Consider the following 20934-nt stretch of genomic DNA (forward strand, 5'->3'; position numbering starts at 1 on the left):
CAAAGTATTGGGTATTATTCCTACTTTATAGAAAACTTGAGTAACTTGCAATTAAAGAACAGATGTGGTACACAAGGCTAACATAAGCCTTGATGCATCCTTATCCTCAAGGTTGTCCAGTCAAATCTCCCTGAAAGGCTTTATCTTTGGGTAGTCAAAGTGAAGGTTGAGGTTCTGCCTGACTGGACGAATTCATTACCAAATAGACCACCACCATCCAAAATCTCTAGGCCCTGGCAGCATTTCCTCACTCTTATACTATTGTTTCTCTTTCTTTTGACAGGTAACTGATGCACTCACTGCCATTGCCCTGTATTTTGCAATCCAAGACTTCAATAAAGTTGTGGTAAGTAGTCAGTGGGTGAAACAAAACTGGTGGAATTTTTTGGTAGCCTTCTGATCTCTGTTATTACAAAAAATCAAAGGTCGTGTACGTAAGGATCCAACTGTTTAAAAATACTAAGAAATAGGAATGAAGCTTCTGGCCTGTTAAGCCAGCTCTGCAATGGCCAAACCTAAACCAACAAGACAGCTTCACTAATAGATACAGAAAGGTCAGTTTAATCTCTGTAGCTTAATATCCATTCACCTGTGCAACTTTAGACTTTCTGGAGCAGAGTTGAACTACAGTTATAGTAATGAGGACCCTTAATAATCTTCCTTTCATGAATATAGCTTTTAACTCACTGTGTTATGCCTATCTGAGGTAAAATTGGATTCCCAGTGTAGTTTCTGTTTCCCTACAGAGAACAATCTTCTTTGGAAAATTTGGCATGTAGTAAATGCCTGTAGAAAGTTTTTGTTTTGTTTTTTTTTTTTTAATCAGGTGTAATCTTTTCTTTTTTTTTTTTAAGTTTATTTATTTATTTTGAGAGATAGTGAGCAAGCAGGGGAGTGGCAGAGAGGGAAGGAGAGAAGGAGAGAGAGATAGAGAGAGAGAGAGAGAGAGAGAGAGAGAGAATTCCATGCAGGCTCCATGCTGCCGGTGCGGAGCCCGACATGGGGCTCGAATCTACAAACTATGAGATCATAACCTGAGCTGAAATCAAGAGTCAGACATTTAACTGACTGAGCCACCCAGGTGCCCCCTTTTTTAAAATTATTTTTGAGAGAGAAAGAGAGAAAGCATGTGAACAGGGAACGGGGAGGGAAAGACAGAGAGAGGTAGAGAGGATCCGAAGTGGGCTCTGTGCTGACAGCAGAGAGCCCGATGTGGAGGCTTGAACTCATGAACTGTGAGATCGTGACCTGGGCTGAAGCCAGACACTTAACCTACTGAGCCACCCAGCACCCCGCCTGTAGAAAGTATTGATGAAGTATTGATGTAAACTTTAGTCTTAATCCGTATGTAATAGCCAAAGGGAGTGGTATATCGTGACCATTTTCATTTTCCTGGGTTCTAAGAGAGTTAACAGATTAACCATGTGTACTATCCATGTAGTTATTTTAAAAATTGGCTGCAGTCCTCCTTGACTGGCTAGGAGCCACTGAGATTAACTGGGGAGAGAAAAGGCTGCATCCCACTGGTGTTGTCTGTGGTTTATTTTCACGTCTGTTACCAAGTAATAGAACCAGAAGTAGCAGTCTGCCTTTCTGTGGCACTGGTCATTAGTAACAAAGCTAAGTGAATTCTACAATTATGGACCTCAAAGAGATGTACAAAATATCTGAATTGTGAGTTCTTAAATCGGGGTCCGTTTATAGGCTTAATAGCCCTATAAGACCAGAGAGTGTACATCTTAAACCAGTGGAGCATTTGGGACATAAACAAACCTGAGGGCATTATGCTAACTAAAATAAGTCGACAAAGACAAATCTTGTATGACCTTATTTATATGTGGAATCTAAAAAAGTAAAACTGGGAAGCCTGATTGGCTTAGGCAGTAGAACATGTGACTCTTGATCTCAAAGTCGTGAGTTCAAGCTCCACATTGGGCATAGAGCTTACTTTAAACAAATAAATAAAAAGTCAAACTCCTAGAAACAGAATAGATTGGTGGTTGACAGGGGGTGGGTTTGGAGATAGGGGAAATGGGAGGGTATTGGTCAAAGGGTACAAACTTTGGTTGTAAGATGAGTAAGTTCTGGAGATCTAATGTATAGCATGGTGACTATAGTTAACAGTATTATATACTTGAAAGTTGCTAAAGGAGTATATCTTAAATGCTCTTACCACACACACACACACACACACACACAGGAATTATGTGAGGTGATGGGTGTGTTAACTAACCTTATTGCAGTAATCATTTTACAATATGTGCATGTTTTAAATCTTATTGTACATTTAAACTTACACAATATCATATGTCAGTTGTATTTCAGTAGGATTGGAAAAGAAAAGAAAATTTTAGGGACTGAGGTGAAATGCTTCAACAGGATTCCTTTGAGGGCTAGAGATGAAATAATTGGTTGTGAAATTCATAAGCTGAGGAATGCAGAGATAAATTAGCAGTGGTTATTTTCTTCCCCAAGATAGATTGTGTATGTAGACCATAGTCTTTGTTCTTTGAAGTTATATGCTAAAATATTTAGGGGTGAAATGTCATGACATCCACAGCTTACTTTTAAATAGTTCAGCAAAAGAATTTGCATGTTTGCATATGTATGTGTAGAGATAAAGGAAATGTGGCAAAATGTTAACAATTAGTGGATTTAGGTGTTTTATTTATAAACTTTTCTATAGTTTATAAATTTTCAATAAAAAACACTGGGAAAAAAGTAGATCTGTGTCTGTACCCACCAGTGTATGTGTATACACGTGCATGTGCACGCGCGCGCGCACACACACACACACACACACATACATATACACGGTATAGATGTGATATATGTGAATATCCAAGGGAGGGTTGGTAGCTTTCATTTAAGAACACGGCTAGATCTTTTCAACCAAAATGTAAAACTGAAATGTGTTTTAGTGAAAGTTGATTAGAGATGCCAACATCATATGTACTCCTTTTTTTCCTGTTCAACTGTCATAAACATACCACGCATACACCCTAATTAAAACAATTTTTTAATGGTGGGGGAAGCTTAAGGGTAAGTAATGAAGCTAGGTTTCATTTAATTTCCTAACAAAGTTAGACATCAGTGTCAGTAGAAGAGATCCCTTTAATTTAGAGCAATGATAATTTTAATTCATTTGTTTATTATTTGAGTTTATATGGAAACATACAGAGAATTTTTTTTCTTTGTGTGATTTAAAGAGGTTGAGAGAAAACCAAATGAGCTGTTGTTGATACCCTGTTTTTTAACACACCAAAACATTCTGTTGTCACCAAGACTGAATTGAAATTTGGAATAGTTTTGTTTCTCCATCCTCAGAATTCAGCCTATTGGAACATTAGGTTTCTTGGTCAGAACAAGAGTTTTATTTACACTGTGTCAAAAATTAACTCATTCTGAATGGCAGATTTTTGATGATGTGGATAGAGTAGCAGCACATATCTTCCCCCAAATCTTCCCCACTTTGTCAGAATGGGCCCATAGCATATGGAAGAATTTTAGTCTTGCTGGGATTTAAGACCAGATCCATGGTAACAAAGCTGTGTCTATACTCAAACGTGTTCTGGAAAACTATGGTGCAAAGGTGGGTTCCATTCCTAGCCCTTCTCCAGCTGTTAGCCTATGGAATATGAATGCTGATTGATTGTGACCAGTGGATTCTCACATTTTACATCTACCTTACTTGACAAAAGCATTGTTGTTAATCTAGTCTGTCCTTTGCTGAGATTGTACTTTCTATTTGGGACTCAGAATTTGTGTTAGAAAGTTGCTTGTAGTTTGAGAGAGAGTGATAAAAATGTGTCTTCCCTTAATGTGATTAGAGGGTTGTAAATTTGGAGCATAGACTCCTGAACTTGGAATGCGGTGAAGCTAACAGAGATGGGGGGGGGGGGGGAGGAGTATTCACTACTCCACCTCTGGACACCCTAGTTTTGGAGGTTGCAAATTGGTATAGACACAGATTCAATTATTAGAAAAAGCTGTTTATTTGAAGCAGGGGAATAATGTCCTTGTAAAACCAAATCTTGTAAGGACAAGGAAAGGCTGCATAGAGAAATGGATAGAAGGGAAAGAAAACTCCACCCTGGAGATTTATTTTTTAATTAAAAATGTCTATTGAAATACAACACACATATGGAAAAGTGCACAGGCATCTGTGTATGAGGTGATTAATGATCACAGAGGTAATGATCAGTCAGGTGATTTCCTTTTAGGCCACTTTTAATCTCTCTTATGATAGTTTTAAATCTCATCATTGTCAAGGCTGCTGAATATATAGAAATATTTATCTTTGGATTTTAACTTGTACTCCTTAACCTCACTTATTTTTATACTTTAACATTTTCTTAGTGTGTGTGTATTCGCTTTTCCTTTGACTTGTAGCCATTTTCCTGTCTCTGACTGGATCCAGTGGGGATTTTTAAAAGGGAGTTTGGCTGTTCTTCGGGGGAGCTGAGTCAATAATTGGGACCATGAGGCCAGGCATCATGGGGGCTTTGCTGGTGAGCTTGGGGGGAGACAAAAAGAGATAGCAGAGAATCTGGGGACTGCTGACCTGATTGCCTTTCTCTCCTACAGGCTCTCCTTTTATAACTCTTTCTGTTTCAAAGTATTTTGGAAGATTGGGGTTATTAGGAAGTACTTTTCTTTAGTTGTTGGCATAGGGTCACCTCTGCCCAGGATCTGCACATGCCTGTTTAGCTGTCCCCATCCCTTCCTATAGTCCTGATGGCAGGCTTCCAGCCTGGGGACTGGGTCTGCATTCCCACCTGTATCTCCGGCTGCTCCTGGATTGACTCCCTGCTTCCCTTCAACAGGCTTCTTTGAGCATCTCCCCCCAGCCAGATGGCCTTCTTTTTGCAGGAACTCAGGGACTCTTAGCTAGCAGGGCCTCCTTCCTCTACCACTGCTGCAGCTGTCCTCACTAAGTGCTCTGTCTGCTGAGCCAGCCCCCTCCTCTCTGATAAAAGCACTGTAGTTTATATATTGTCTTTTTAATTAAACAATCCCAGATGTGCATGGTAGCCTAACTTTTACCGATGATAATTCCCACTGTTTAACCTGAACTCTCAGAGATGATCAAAGGAGGTTTTTGAAGGTTGTTCTGGTTTTCTGATTAACTCTTTACTACTAAATTTGTGCAAGAAATCTGGGCTTACCTGTGTTCCTGTGATAACTTCTATACTTTCTTTTGAATTGAAAAATGGATCTTTAAATTTTTTTTTAATTTTCCATTTAAAAAAATTCTGAAATACCTAAGACATACAAAAATATGTAAAGAATAATATGTACTGTGAACTTACTTCAACTTAAAAAATAAAACATTACACATAAAGTTGCCTCTGAGACTTTCATCTCCTTATTCTTCCTCTCACCAGTTACCACTGTTGTGAATTTAGTGTTTATTGTCCCCACACAGGGCCTTAACTTCTACTACTTTTGCATATATACCTAAATAACACGTAGTATTATTTTGCATGCTTTTAACTTTGTGTAAATGGTATAGTGCAATGTTCTGTACATGCATTTTTTTATCATTAAATCTTTAATCCTGCACACTTGCTACTGTGACATCTCTGCACTACTCTCTTTCATAATCAGTTGCAGCCTTGAATTTATCCTGTCGAAATAAGATTCTTGGGCCATTAAATCAGCAAGGCTACCCATTTGGGGTTCAGAGGCTTTTTCCATCTATAGTCTGACCCATGTTTGCTTATAGGGTTGCCTAACTTTTTTTCATTCTGGAGCACACCCATGAACTTGTTGGGACATACCAGGGGAAGGCAAGAGCTTTCCACCCCCGTCTCATTCCCTCCTGACTCTCCAGCTGCCCAGCCACACCCAGCTCTCCTCCTTTTCTTCATCATGGCCATTCCCCACTTCCTCTGTGGGAGTCAAAAACTTGAAACAGGAGAACATGGAAGAAAACCTGGGATACTGTGACATCAGGGGATCATTTTACTTTGCATGAAAATATTTCACTTTGCTGATGGAACTTTGGAGTTCTTAGGCCAGTCATGGTAACTCTTCAACAGGGCTGGGAACATTGCTTTGCCATTTATTCATTCAGTCATTCAATAGATATTTATTGTTTGCTCACTGTGCCAGGTATTGGAAATTATTGGCAAAAACATGGTCCCTGTCCTCATGGAACTCATAGTCTAGTGAGGGAGACAGATATTAGTCACATAAATAAAAAAGTCATAACTGTGAACAGCGCTATGAAAGAATGTGTATTAATAGGGACATTTTACCTACTTGAAGGGGGTTAGTGTGCCTTCCTGAAGAAGAAATGATTTAACAGATCTAAAGACTATGTGGGAGCTAATAAGGAAAGAGAAGAAGAGGTTGTTCCAATTCAAATGCAAAGGCCTGGGAGCAGGAGGGGTATGGCATGTGCCAGAACCCAGAAAATGAGAGGTGAGGCGAGAGGTGGGTATGAGATGAGCCTGGAGAGGTAGGGCCAGACCAGGTGGGGCCATGTGGGCCATGGAAGGACTACTGTCTTCATTCTAAAAGCAATGGGAAATAATGTGTTTTGTCATTTTTTTTTTTTTTTCCAGTTTAAAAAGCAGAAACTCCTCCTAGAACTAGACCAGTATGCCCCAGATGTGGCCGAACTCATCCGAACCCCTATGGAAATGCGTTACATCCCTCTGAAAGTGGCCCTGTTGTAAGTATTATTTGACAAAACAGGGCTCGGTGCCAGTGAATGCGAGGAAAATCTGATGAGACTTTCTCATGTTGTTTGTTGTATTTTTGGAGATCTGCGGTCTTAGTCATCAAGTACTTGCTGTGGTTCTGTTGCACAACTGGGGTTCTGGCCAGCAAAAGAGACAGAGCCATTCTGTCTCTTTTGGGACAAAGCTTCACACAGGGACATGCACAATCAGCCCTTCACAAATGCTTTTTCACTCCACGCTGATCTGGGCTCCAGCCTACTTGTAACCCATGTTTCTTTAAAAAAAAAAACAAACAAAAAAAACCCAAAGTTCTTTAATTGTATATATGGATTGAATAAAATTCCAATCTTTATATGGCCATTATTTTGAGCATCTCCTATGTTTCATATACAGTTAGTCCCCCATTTGTAGTTTAGAAAACTATAGCCAGATAGACCCATCCCAGCTGGGTGACCAGTATGGGAGAGTGGAACTTACTGAAGCTCTTTAAAAGAATTCTCTAGGAGTACTCAGTGCTGCCTGTAAGTTTAATTCTTTCAGGTTATTCTTGTTTATATAGAGATAGGCAAATGTGAATAATTATTCAGTCAGCTCATAGTCATTGAATATGAATAATATACTAGCTTCTAGGGATATAGTGTAAACAAGATGGGCAAATTTCCTCATGGAAAAACATGACCTTAGAACTTCAGAATTAGAAGGGGCTTGTGAGGACAGTTTATTCAACCCTCTGCTTTATATGTGAATCTCCTGTTCAGTATTAGGTGGTGTGCAGCTGCTTTTTGAACATCACCTGCTATTTAGAAATGGCTTTCTTCCCCTCTCCCACCAAACAGCTTTCATTTCTATGTATTTCAGAAATACTAGCAAGAACTACCTAATTAGAACCAGAGGTTTAGCAACATTATGAATCCCTTATGGACTCATTTATCTCCTGGGGATACTTTTATAATAGCAGCAGCCATTTCTTTAAAGGTTGTATAACAAGCCTGTCTGTAATTCTTGAAAAAAAACACCAACAATTTCTGGGCCTTTGGTTTTTAAAACTGCTACTCTTACAGCCTTGGGAGGTATTGGATTTAAGGTCTTTACTGGTGAATAATAATTATAATCTCTCCCTGAGACACTGGTATGTTTCTTCCTATCTAATAATCAGAATTATGTAACTGGTTTCCCTTTTCACTTTGTCTGCCAGGAAACTCAGAACCAGATTTGAAGCTGATTATTACAGTGCTGTAGAAAACCCATTTGGTCTTTTTTCCCTGGCCTTTTTTTTTTTTTTTTTTATGTTTTTCCTGGTCTTGATTTTTTTTGTTTCTATTTTTATTTTCCTATTATTTTTTATTACCTGTTCTCATTTGAGCTGCCTCAAATCTTCTGAAGAAGAGGATAGAAATAAATAAAATAATAATCTATTTTGACTGCACAAGATTTCCCTAATCAGCATTTTAAATTCATTGCTCAGTCCATTCCTTCCCACCTCAAGAAAAGACTAGGTTTGTGAGCTTAATTCCTTCCAGTAGAAGTTCAAGATGTCCTGTGAAGTTCCATGACAACCAGCTCATTGAATTCAGTAGATTCTTACCCTGTACTTGGGATCTAGCTTGGTGGATACAGCTTGACTACCAAGAGGGCTAAACCAAAGCTACTCTGACCTCTCAGAGGAACGGGGGGTATCCTGTGTCAGAGCTTAGGAGCCCAACTGAGGACAAATTACCTCCTGGTTTTCAAAGACAACTGTAGCCATTCCTAAAATATATGGCTCTGTGGGAGTTGGTAAAATTTTATCACTTATGAGATCTGAAGTACTAGAAACAACATAGGCTTTAGAGCCAGGAGGTACTGATTTTGAATGTATTTATTAACTTGTGAAGCCTTGGGCAAATTACTTAACCACTGAGTCTCAGTTTCCTCATCGGAGGAATAATGGTATCGCTAGTTTACTGGATCTCTGTGATGATTTACCACACAGCACAGACTAGGCAGTGAATGTTCGGTGTCTTATATTAATTGGTGCCAACACCATTTCATTCTCTTTACTTAAGAGAACTCATTTCTAAGAATTGCCTTCCCTTGAGTATGGTTTTAGTAAGTCCCTTGACTTGCCTACCTGTGGTGGCCAGGACTCCCTGGTCCTTTGACTGGGATTACTGATGCCAATTTTGTATGTTTTTTCCCCCAGCTATCTCTTAAATCCCTACACGGTCTTGTCTTGTGTTGCCAAGTCTACCTGTGCCATCAATAACACCCTCATTGCCTTCTTCATTTTGACCACGATAAAAGGTAAGGCCCCAAAGGAAAGCCCAAAGCTCGGTCCCTGACTTGATTTGTGTAGGGTTTTGTAATACTTCTTCTGTGGATTAAAAAAAAAAAAAAAAATCCAACACTTAAGAACATATTTTTTAATTACACAAATAATACAGGATTATTATAGGAAATTTAAGTAAGCTAAGAGAAAAAAAAATTAGAAGATGCTGAAATTCTACTACTCAAGAGAGTTACTGTTAACAGAGTTGGAAAAAAACAAACAATGGGGCACCTGCCTGGGTCAGTTGGAAGAGCATGGGACTCTTGATCTTGGGGTCCTGAGTTTGAGCCCCATGTTGGGTCTACGTAGAGATTACTTTAAAAAATAAGCAAATAAACTTTAAAAAACAAACAAAAAACTGAGAAAAAGCTTATAATGAGAAGAGCAGTCCTTTGCCTCTCTTCCCATCCCTAGTTCAACTTCAAAAGAACTACTTTCTGGCTTTTGCTGGTATTTACTTCCATATTTCTTTTATTTTTTTCAAAAAATTTTTAATGTTTACTTATTTATTTTGAGAGAGAAAGAGAAAGCAGGGAAAGGGCAGAGAAAGGGAGAAATAGAGAATACTAAGCAGGCCCCATGCTGCCAGCACAGAGCCTGATGCAGGGCTCAAACCCACGAACTGTGAGATCATGACCTGAGCTGAAACCAAGAGTCGGAGGCCTAACCAACTGAGCCACCCAGGTGCCCTACTTCCATGTTTCTAAGATCTCATATTGCTATTTCATGAATTATATATTTTAGACATTATCTATTGCATTCCCGTATGGGAGATAAAGATTCAGCTCTTTTGTATCATGTCTTCACTTCCCTTTTACCTAAGAGAAGTTATATCACAGTCTTGATTAAATCAGTAATTGGTACCTATATTTTATGACACAGTATGTATTATTCATTGTTGGGCAAAGTAGTAACTATGATTACTTTTTCTTTCTTGTATAACCTTTTCTTCTTCCTGGGGTTAATAATTATCTTTTGGGGGGGCACCTGGGTGGCTCAAAAGGTTAAGCATCTGACTCTTGGTTTTGGCTCAGTTCATGAGATCAAGTCCCACATCGGGCTCTGTGCTGACAGAGCCTGCTTGGGATTCCCTCTCTCTCCCTTTCTCTCTGCCCCTCCCCCACCTATGTGCAGGGTCTCCCTCTCTCTCTCTCTCAAAATAAATAAACATTAAAATAATAATAATAATAATAATAATAATAATAATAATAATAATTTTTTTTGCTTGTTTTTGCTTAGTCTTTTTGTCCCAATCCCTATTTTCCCCCAGTTGTTCCGCTAGATCTATCAAGTGCCTAACAATAGTTTTTAAAAAATGCTTATTTATTTATGTTTAGAGTTTTAAAATTTGCTTGAGAGAGGGTATTGAGGAGGGCACCTTTTGGGATGAGCACTGGGTGTTGTATGGAAACCAATTTGACAGTAAATTTCATATAGTAAAAAAAAAAAAAAAAAAAAAATTTGCTTTTTACTTAGAGTTTACATACCCTTTCTAGGGTGGCATGAGAATGACTTAGGTCATCATAAGACATTGTTTCTCTTTGCAGTGGTTGTGGGTAGTCTTTCTGTAGGCTGTTTAGTTTAACTTATTATCCATGACTAGATATTTTCTTGTTATGAAAATTGTGGTCATTTTGTCAGAAATAACTCTGAAATAGTGAAGACTCTTTGCTATCTGTGAATACTGCCTGCCTCAGTCCCTGTTTCCAGAGTGTTGGGCTCAGGTAGATTCATTGATCAAGGTATCTGGCGTCCATTAAAATAAGGACTCTAGGGGCCCCTGGGTGGCTCAATCAGTTAAACGTCCGACTCTTGATTTTGGCTCAGGTCACGGTCCCAGAGTCGTGGGATTGAGCCCTGTGTCGGGCTCCACGCTGGGCATGGAGCTTGCTTAGGATTCTCTCTCTCCCTCTTCCTCTGCCCCTACTGCCCCCCCCCCCCCCCAATAAATAAATAAAGACCTTGTGCTGCAGCCTGGCAGAAGGGACTGAGCACTCGCCTTTGGAAATGCCACCTTTAAAATAGCCAAGTACAACGATGGAAAGACTGAAGACATAGCCTCTGAAGTTACGTGTAATAGGAATCTCACACAAAAATGTGAAATATGCTGTTTTAAAAAATGTCTTTTGTATGTTTTTTTAAATCAATGGAAAGCTTTTGTTTTGGGGGAAAAACATGTGAAAAAGATATGTATCTCTTATAGCCACATTGTTTTTGGTTCCACAGAACAAAAATCTTTATATTATATCCATATTTCTGTTGTATGAATTCATAGACATTTTTATAATGTTATACACACAATTTTGTTTTACTTTTATCACTTATTTCATGTGAATTTTGTAGCGTTGGTCACATATTTGTCAGTTTCTTTAAATCTAAATTTAGTTGTTTTTTGTTTGTTTGTTTTTGGGGGTTTGTTTGTTTTGTTTTAATTTTAGTTGTTCACCTAAGTAGTTGAAGTACTTGGTAAGAATAAAACAAATTCATTGGAGGTGCCTGGGTGGCTCAGTCAGTTAAGCGTCTGACTTCAGCTCAGGTCATGATCTCATGATTTGTGAGTTCAAGCCCCATGTTGGGCTCTGTGGTGACAGCTCAGAGCCTGGAGCCCATTTAGGATTCTGTGTCTCCCTCTCTCTCTGCCCCGTCCCCTGCTCATGTTCTTTCTCTCGCTCCTTAAAAAATAAATAAACATTAAAAGATTTTTAAAAAGAATAAAAGAAATTCAAATGTATAAAATGAGATGTAAAAGTCTTTCATCAGCCCACCCCACCTCCTCTTCCATTTCTTAGTATGTTCGTCATGGAGTACCAGACCTCTTCCATTGTTGGCAGCTATAAACAGAGGCCATCACAAATAATAGTCTGTTAAAATCTGTTAAAATATTCAAAGAATTCTATTTTAGTTGGGTCTCTGACCCATCCTAACTCTTTGAGTGTATTAATAATCTCTACTAACAATATACAGTAAAGTTGGTTCACTTGTAAAATCTGTAAGTCACTTTTCTACATTGCACATTTGCACCACGTAATTAAATTTTAATGAAATTAGGAAAGGAATTTCATTTAGAGAAGAAAACAGGAGAATTCACAAAAGAATATAAATGACTAAAAAATATGGAAAAATACTCAAGTCCATAGGTAATTAATAAAAGCAAATTGAAATAACACAGGCTTATTTTTTTCCCCCTTTCAAACTGGCAAAGATTTTAGAAGATAATTCTCAGTGCTGACAAAGGTGCTATCAAACAGACATTCTCCCACATGGCAAGTTGACTTAGAAATTAGTACAGGCCTCTTGGGAAACAGTTTGGCAGTAGTCTTAAAATGTTTGTACTTTTGATTTATTCTGCTTATGAGAACCTATCTGAAAGCAATGCAGAAATACAGGTAAAGCTTTATGATACAAAGTCATTAATGCAGGATGATTTATAATGACTGGAAAAAATGGAAAATACTTCAAAATAGAGAAATGGCTACGTAAAACATGGTTTACCCATGTAGTTCAATCCCATACAGTTTGGCCATGCACATGGTGCTTAAAAATAATTGTAGATTATGTGAGAATACTTATTTTTTAAGGCAGAATACAAAATTGTATATTTTAAAAATTTTTAATGTTTATTATTTTTGAGAGAGAGTACGAGCTGGGGAGGGGCAGAGAGAGAGAGGGAGACACAGAATCTGAACCAGGCTCCAGGCTGTGAGCTGTCAGCACAAAGCCTGATGCGGGTCTCCAGCTCACAAACTGTGAGATCATGACCTGAGCCGAAGTCGGACGCTTAACCGACTGAGCCACCCAGGCGCCCCACAAGATTGTATATTTTAATAAAATATAATCTCAACTATGTTAAAACAACAGCAAAAATAGTTTCCAAAAGAGTGATGCTTGTTTCTGGAGAGTAAGCTCATGTTTCTATTTCCTTTTCATACCTGTTTTTTTTCCCCAAAGTTTCTTCAGTGAGCACATAATTAAAATTAATTTTACCTGACTGATAAGAACTTAGGGACAGTGTGGGAATGCAAGCTGATGCAGCCACTCTGGAAAACAGTATGGAGGTTCCTCAAAAGACTAAAAATAGAACTACCCTACGACCCAGCAATTGCACTGCTAGGCATTTACCCACGGGATACAGGTGTGCTGTTTCGAAGGGACACATGCACCCCCATGCTTATAGCAGCACTATCAACAATAGCCAAAGTATGGAAAGAGCCCAAATGTCCATCGATGGATGAATGGATAAAGAAGATATGGTATATATATACAATGGAGGATTACTCGGCAATCAAAAAGAATGAAATTACATAATCAAAAAGAATGAAGTCTTGCCATTTGCAACTACGTGGATGGAACTGGAGGGTATTATGCTAAGTGAAATTAGTCAGTCAGAGAAAGACAAAAATCATATGACTTTACTCATATGAGGACTTTAAGAGACAAAACAGATGAACATAAGGGAAGGGAAACAAAAATAATATAAACACAGGGAGGGGGACAAAGCATAAGAGACTCATAAATGTGGAGAACGAACAGAGGGTTGCTGGAGGGAGTGTGGGAGGGGGGATGGGCTAAATGGGTAAGGGGCATTAGGGAATCTACTCCTGAAATCATTGTTGCACTATATGCTAACTAATTTGGATATAAATTGTAAAAAATAGAATTAAAAAAAAAAAAAAGAAGTTAGGGACAGTGGAAGAAAACTTGGCAACTCTTTTCCCAGACTTCCATGGAGCTAGTGTCCCACAGAACAGAGTGGCCTCATTGGCTCTGTCCCCTTCTCCTACTTGCTCTTCTCTGGCCTCCTTTGTGACAGTCCAGGGTTAGCTGGGACACATCGAGAGCTACAGGCCAGGACAGGGCCCAGCCATTGTATTACAACGTGCTTTTTGGGGTGTTGGCTAGCAAGCAGGCCTAAGGGCAGGGTTGATGTTATTTTAGTGGAGCAGTCTGGGTTTCATTTCAAAGGTTGGGGCTTTTGGTCAAGGGCTACTCTGCCTTTCAGTGAGCTAATTAAAATATTCCATCCCTGTGAAGTAGTCTTTATTGGGCTTTAAAAAGGAAAAAAAACAGATGTTAATAGGTAGTCCTGAGATGTTTCAGACTAGGAATTCCTGAGGTTTGCAGCCCAAGGACCCTTCCAGCTCTCCTTGTCCCACCAAAAGAGGTGTGTGTGACAGGACTCGCTTCTGGAGGAAAAAGAAGGATCAGTACTATCAGAGGTAGTGCTTGGTGATTAAGAGCTCAGGCTGATCTGATGGCAGACCGATCCGGTAGCTAATTCCAGCTCCTCCACTTACTGGCTGTGCCACCTTGACCAAGTCAGTGAACTGTTCTGGGCCTCAATTTTCTTATCTGTAGCATGGGAATTGAAACAGTTCCTATGGCGTAGAGCAAATGTAAAGAATGAATGAAATGGTGCATGTCAAATATAGCATGGGATGGGGGATGTACTAAGAGCTCAGTGAATGATGATGCTGGTTGCTACTCTTTATAATATCCTCTTTTTGAAAAGATCCCTCAGGATTGACAGGGGCTCCCTGAGCCTTCTGGGGAGAACTTGGAGTTTTAAATGAGAGATTCTCTTCCTGGAGCTCAGCCCTGGAAGAACAGTTGGAGAGTGATGATCCTTAGTCCTGAACCCATCCATATGGGGTCCCTCTAGGGTAAAGCTCTGCCCATGAAGAAAGTCCTAGAGGACAGGACCCTAGGATAAAGCAGTCTGGGTTTTTTGTTTGTTTTGTTTTGTTTTGTTTGTGTCAGATCAACCCAGTTTCAAAAACTGCTAGTTTCTAGTTACCAGTTCTGTAGCCTTGGGCAAATCACAAAGCTTCAAGAGCTTCAGTTTGATCATATAGATAATGTCTGCCTCATAGATAAGTGGAAGAATAAACAAGAAATATAAAACACTTAGCATACTGCCTTAGCAGAGCCCATTCAACAAATAGTTGCTTGGCTTATTATGATTTTTATGATATGGGTGTAGATTGAGATCAAGAAAGTAACCTAGTGATGCAGTTAAAGCGAGTGGGGTTTGGAGTGAGACTGTCTGGTTTCAAATCCTGTTATTATTATTCACTTGTTTTGTGACCCTGGGCAAACAACCTTTCTGTCCTTCAGTATCCTTTTCTATAAAATGGGAATAGTAGTAGTACCCACTTCATAGAGTTATTAGAGGGACTAAATAACTTAATATGTGTAAACTGCTTGCAGTTATGGCAGGAGAATGTGCTCAATAAATTATTATCATCACTGATATGGATGGACTACTCCGAGACAGCCTGCCCCATTAAAAGAGTGCTTGGCAACGAATTTGGTATAGCAGACCAGGCCCCAGCATCGGCTCCTCCTTCCCAGCAATCTTGCTCGTTGGTTAGGCCCTAGTGCAATTTCCTCTTCTGAGGGAAGATGTCCCATGGGACCTTTTCACCACATTTCAGTCTGTCCCACTGCCTGTCCTGGTATAGGTCACTGTCCATGACCCCTCTCTGCTCATTCCACTTGTAGTCCGTATCTTGAACCAGCCCCAGAGCCCCACCCTGTCTACATTCCTGTGCTATCCTGTAGCTCTGCTACCTATCCAGGCCCAGATTGCTTCAAGACGCAATCCCTGGAGGCATTGTTACCCCACGTCTTGCCAAGGCTTGTCTTGTCCCCCACCCTGACACAGGTAGAGAGTTGGAAAACACACTCAAAGCTATAGGGTAGGTAATGAAATTCCCTGAATACTATAGCCAGTGTACATGCACATTTGACTGATTTACTTTAATACTCCCATCCTAAGCCCGGAGACTGGGCCTGGGACAGAAAACCTAGTATCTGAGCTGTACCAGCAGATAAACAGTAGATTATCTTTTTTTGGCAAAACCCATAGTCCTCTTGGAATAGTTCCTCCTGGTTAGATGAACAAGATACCCTAGGTCTTGTCCAGATAAGGCTGCAGTTTCAGACGTTATGTGAAATGTCATGTCTAGGCCTGTAGCTGGATGCTTTGGGGTGATTGTGCAATCTAAGTCTGCTGTCATCTGACCCCTACCTACCTGCTTGCTGAGACTTTGTAGATTAACTGTTTATTGAAGTATAACATAAATACAGAAAGTGCATAAATCATTAATGTGCAGTTCCATGAATTCTCACAAAATGATGAATAATCCACACTCCAATTAAGAAACAGAATGTTGGGGGCACCTGGGTGGCTCAGTCGGTTAAGTGTCTGACTTTGGCTCAGGTCATGATCTCACAGTTTGTGAGTTCGAGCCCCATGTTGGGCTTGTTGCTTTCAGCTGAGAGCCTGGAGCCTGCTTCAGATTCTCTCTCTCTCTCTCTCTCTCTCTCTCTCTCTCTCTCTGCCCCTCCCCCACTCACGCTCTGTCTCTCTCACTCTTAAAAATAAATAAACATTAAAAAAAAATTTTTTTTTAAGAAACAGTGTTGTGGGGGACCTGGGTGGCTCAGTTAAGCATTCATCTTAGGCTTAGGTCATGATCTCGCAGTTCGTGGGTTCGAGCCCTGCCTTGGGCTCTGTACTGACAGCTCAGAGCCTGGAGCCTGCTCCCAATTCTGTGTCTCCCTCTCTCTCTGCCCCTCCCCCGCTCGCGCTCTCTCTCTCTCTCTCTCTCTCTCTCTCTCAAAAATAAAACATTAAAAGAAAAAAGAAAGAAACAGAATGTTGGGGCGCCTGGCTGGTTCAGTCGGTTGCGTATCCAACTCTTGATTTTGGCTCAGGTCATAATCTTGTGGTTTCATGGGTTCGAGCTCCACATCGGGCTCTGCGCTGACAGGGTGGAGCCTCCTTGAAATTTTCTCTGTCTCTCTCTCTCTCTCTCTCTCTCTCATAAATAAATAAACATTAAAAAAAAAAAGAAACAATATTATCAACATCCATAAGAGCCCCTTTTGTGCCCTCTTCCAGACATTCCTCCCAACTGTCACCCTGTTTTTGCCCATCAGGCTAATGACAGTCCCATCCATGCTCAGTGCACCCTTCTGTCATCTGTCGCCCTCCTGCCTGTGCACATGCTGTTCCCTTGGACTGCTGGGCCTTACCTAAACATTGTTCAAAACTTAGGTGTCATTCCCCTGATGGGCTAGCTTCATACTTTTCTCCCTCCATATTTTGCCACTGGTTACTGGGATCTCCCCAAGGACAGAGACTGTCTCAGTCTCCAGTTTCCCTGACACCCAGCACAGGCTTGGCATAGAGCAGGCACTTCAAAATGTTTGCATATTGAATAGTTTGTCTAAAATACTTGAAGTCACCTCTTTCTTTCTTTCTTTCTTTCTTTCTTTCTTTCTTTCTTTCTTTCTCTCTTTCTCTTTCTCTTTCTCTTTCTCTTTCTCCTTCCTTCCTTCCTTCCTTCCTTCCTTCCTTCTTTTCTTTTTTTTTTCTTTTCTTTCTTTCCTCTTTTAGTAGGTTCAACACTCAGCATGGAGCTTGAACTCACTACCCTGAGATTAAGAATTGCATGCTCTGGAGCACCTGGGTGGTTCAGTCGGTTAAGCGTCCCATTTTGATTTCAACTCAGGTCATGATCTCATGGTTCATGGGACCAAGCCCCACGTTGGGCTCTGTGCTGACAGCTCAGAGCCTGCTTGGGATTTTTTCTTTCTGCCCCTCCCCTGCTCATTCTCTCCCTCTCTCTCAAAATAAATAAATGAGCTTTAAAAAAAAATGTATGCTCTACTGACTGAGCCAGCCAGGCACCCCACCTTTTACTTTTCTTCATCTTTCCTGACTTTGCCCCAAGTACATATCATCATCCTTCTGCTTTCCTAATCCACCCACCATGCCCCTTCTAGCTTTTTTCAAAACACATCAGCCCTGAGTCTCTTGTGTGTCTTCATACTCCCCCTCACTTTTGCTCAGACTATGTATTTGCCCCATCCACACCTGCCCCAACATCCCACACATCAGGCTTCTGACTGTTGTAATGCCCTGTTTCTGCCCCCGGACCACAGGCCTCCACCGTCCAATAGTTTACTCCACAGAGAGCATTCTCTGTGCCCAGCCTCCTTCCCCAAGTCCTCAACTTCTATTCAGTAGGCTCTGTTGTTTTCAAGTGTCAGATTTCTTTTGTGCCTTGCCCACGTTTCATTACCTGTGTTTTACACTTCCTAAGTTCTCCTTCCTCAAGAACATTGGTTTCAACTAGACTTATAGGGGTGCTCGTTTAGCAATATATACAAGTATCAAATCATTATGCTGTACACCTGAAACTTATACAATGTTATATGTCAGTTATATCTCAATAAAAAAGAAACATTGGTTTTCTTTAATGTGCTTGGATTTTCAAAGGGATTCATATGTGTCACTGAATGATACTCATTCATTCATTCATCAGGTGTGCCAGGCACTGTGCTAGGTGTTGGAGATTCAAAGTGAAGAGGGGTTTATTGCCCTTGAGAAACTCATAGACAAATGGGGAGAGAGAACAACATTAGCAAATTATTATAAAGACGGTATCAGTATTGAATGAGGGTATTGAATGAATTTAGAGAATGGACACTGGAATCATCTGAGTGGTTTTGTTACTTAAAATGATATGTTACTTAACCTTCTGTTTCTGTATCTTGATTTCTTTACCTGTGAAAACAGAGCTTTCACAAGGTTATTGTGATGTTTACTGAAGGCTTTTATGTTGTTGTTGTTGTTGTTGTTGTTGTTGTTGTTGTTGTTTGAGTCCAGCACTGTTCTGAGTACAGAGGAGAGGTGCCTGACACCTAGTAAGTGACCACTGTTAGCTGTAATCACTATTGTTATCATCTCTGCTTAGGCCTCATTAGAGAAAGTGACATTTTAATTGTCCACTGGGAATGGGTCTGCACTAGAAGGAGGGCAGGGAAGGGTAGCTTGGGCAGAAGGAATAGGCTGAGAACAGACACAGGAATGAAAAGGCATGGTGTTTCAGAAATTAGGGAATGGTCCAGAGTAGCTGGAGGATGGGGTGGGTGTAGGAGAACAGTGAGAGGTGGTAAAGCTGGAGAAATAAAATAAGACCCAGATAGTGAAGGGCCTTGTTTGCCGTTGGAGTTTGGACTTAATCCAGTAGATGAAACAGAATCATCAGAAATGTTTAAAGAGAGGCCTGTCACAATCTAATCTGTTTTAGAAGGACCCTTCTGGTACTTCTCTGGAGGATTACATGGGAGGAGATTGGGGAGACCACTGGGGAGAAGGAAGAGGCTGCTGAAAACGTGTGGCAACAGATGATGAGAGCAGGAACTGCAGTGGTGGATGTTCCAGGGGTCGATCAACAGGACATGACTGGTAGAAGGAGTGTGGGCGTGGAGGGGTGAAGGGTCACTGCAGTAAGCAAGGAGATGTTGCTGCCACTCACTGGTAGAGAATAGCAGAAGGAACAGATTTTTCCTAACTATTGATTACGTCTAAGGAAGGAAGAGTGCTTCTTCCCAATCCAGGGACCAAGTCTCTGAAACTCATGAGTCCATTCTATAATGCTATGAGCGCTTTCTTCTCTATTGGCCCTTATAGATAGTCAGCTGCTCCAGACAAGTAATTACTGAGCTCAGGCAATTAGGACAGGAGGTGACTGTGTTTATTTCACTCCCTGGTGTCTTCTGGGAGAGAGAGGGGTGAAAGTCACATGTTTGTTTTCACCACTTTTATAAGAACGGATGGAGTTGGAGCATTAGCCTCCCTCCTCTGGTAAGAGCCTGTTTCTCTTGCACCCTAGTCTCTATAGAAAGCCATGTTAAATTTAAAAGTTCTTTCCATTTTTTTTTCCTCCCTTAGCTGGTTTCCCACACAGTGTCATTCAGATTTTGGCCAAGTCAGGGAATCTTGAGCCCAGTTTAGCTGTCAGACTCCAGAACAGCCCCTTCTCCACCGCTGCCATCTCCCTATCTCAGAATTGACCTGGTTCTGGTTCTAGGTGTCTGTGGCTCAGCGGGAATGTGGGGGCCTCTGGCGGTGGCACAGCTTGGCTGGGCATGATCCTGTCCCTGCTCAGTCATGTTTACAAGCACCCTGGACACAGGACATCATGCCTGGCACTGATCAGCAATGCAAAACAGCCCAGCCCTTAGAATTCTGTCCTTGGTCTTTTATTTCCAGCTTCCTCCTTTTTCTGCCTTCCTTCCACTTTCTTTCAACCAGGAATTGTTCCTAGCTGATGAGTTTCTTTGGTTTGAGGTATGAAGCCCTCAAAGTTCTCTTCTCTCCACTCACTCTCCTGTAAAGTAGTCACATTTGTAACCCTCCTCTTCCAAGGTGGCTCTTAGATCAAGGAAATAGACTACTTTGGTGGGCAAAAAATCCTATGGATCATCTCCTTCTGTTTGTTTCTGGAGCTGGGTTGGGAGAGGGTAAAACTCCTGAGTGGAGTTACTGGTTACTCCTTTAATGAAACACCATTGAGAGGATATCTTATTTCCGGTAAACAGTTGACCCACACTAATGAGAGTGACCACAAGACCTGTCAGTTATGAAACATTATCATCACAAGATAACAGCCTTGAACTGTCAATCACTCTCCTGATTTCTGGGCCACTTTGAAACCTCTGTTGCTAATTTGTGTTCTCTAGCTTTGGTTTTAGGGTACTCTGTTGTCTAAAACATCTGAAAGAGAATAGCTATTTGGTTTTTTAAAAAAGAAATCAATTTTTTCTTATGACATAAACAAAGGATGTTCATTATAGAAAACTTAGAGGGATGCCTGGGTGGCTCAGTCGGTTAAGTGTCCAACTACGGCTCAGCTCATGATCTCACAGTTCATGGGTTTGAGCCCCACATTGGGCTCTGTGCTGACAGAGTCTGTGTCTCTCTCTCTCTCTCTGCCCCTCCCCCACTCATGTTCTGTCTCTATGTCTCAAAAATAAATGAAACATTAAAAAATTTTCAAAAAAAGAAAACTTAGAAAATACAGAGAAGCAAAAATAAAAAAAAAATTAGTAATCCAACCACTGAGAAAAAAAACCACT

General features: G+C 40.5%; 1 protein-coding gene across 1 annotated transcript in view; it reads left to right on the plus strand.

The window, feature by feature from the left end:
- The window catches only part of PIGU (phosphatidylinositol glycan anchor biosynthesis class U), an 81234-nt gene that overhangs the window by 22995 nt on the left and 37305 nt on the right, over nt 1-20934 (plus strand). Inside the window, exons 4-6 of the mRNA XM_042931172.1 lie at nt 284-346; nt 6573-6682; nt 8875-8975. Coding sequence (XP_042787106.1) covers nt 284-346; nt 6573-6682; nt 8875-8975 — 274 coding nt within the window. The remainder of the gene's footprint in view (nt 1-283; nt 347-6572; nt 6683-8874; nt 8976-20934) is intronic.

Source organism: Panthera leo, chromosome A3, assembly GCF_018350215.1.
Source record: "Panthera leo isolate Ple1 chromosome A3, P.leo_Ple1_pat1.1, whole genome shotgun sequence".
In the NCBI taxonomy this organism is placed as follows: Eukaryota; Metazoa; Chordata; class Mammalia; order Carnivora; family Felidae; genus Panthera; species Panthera leo.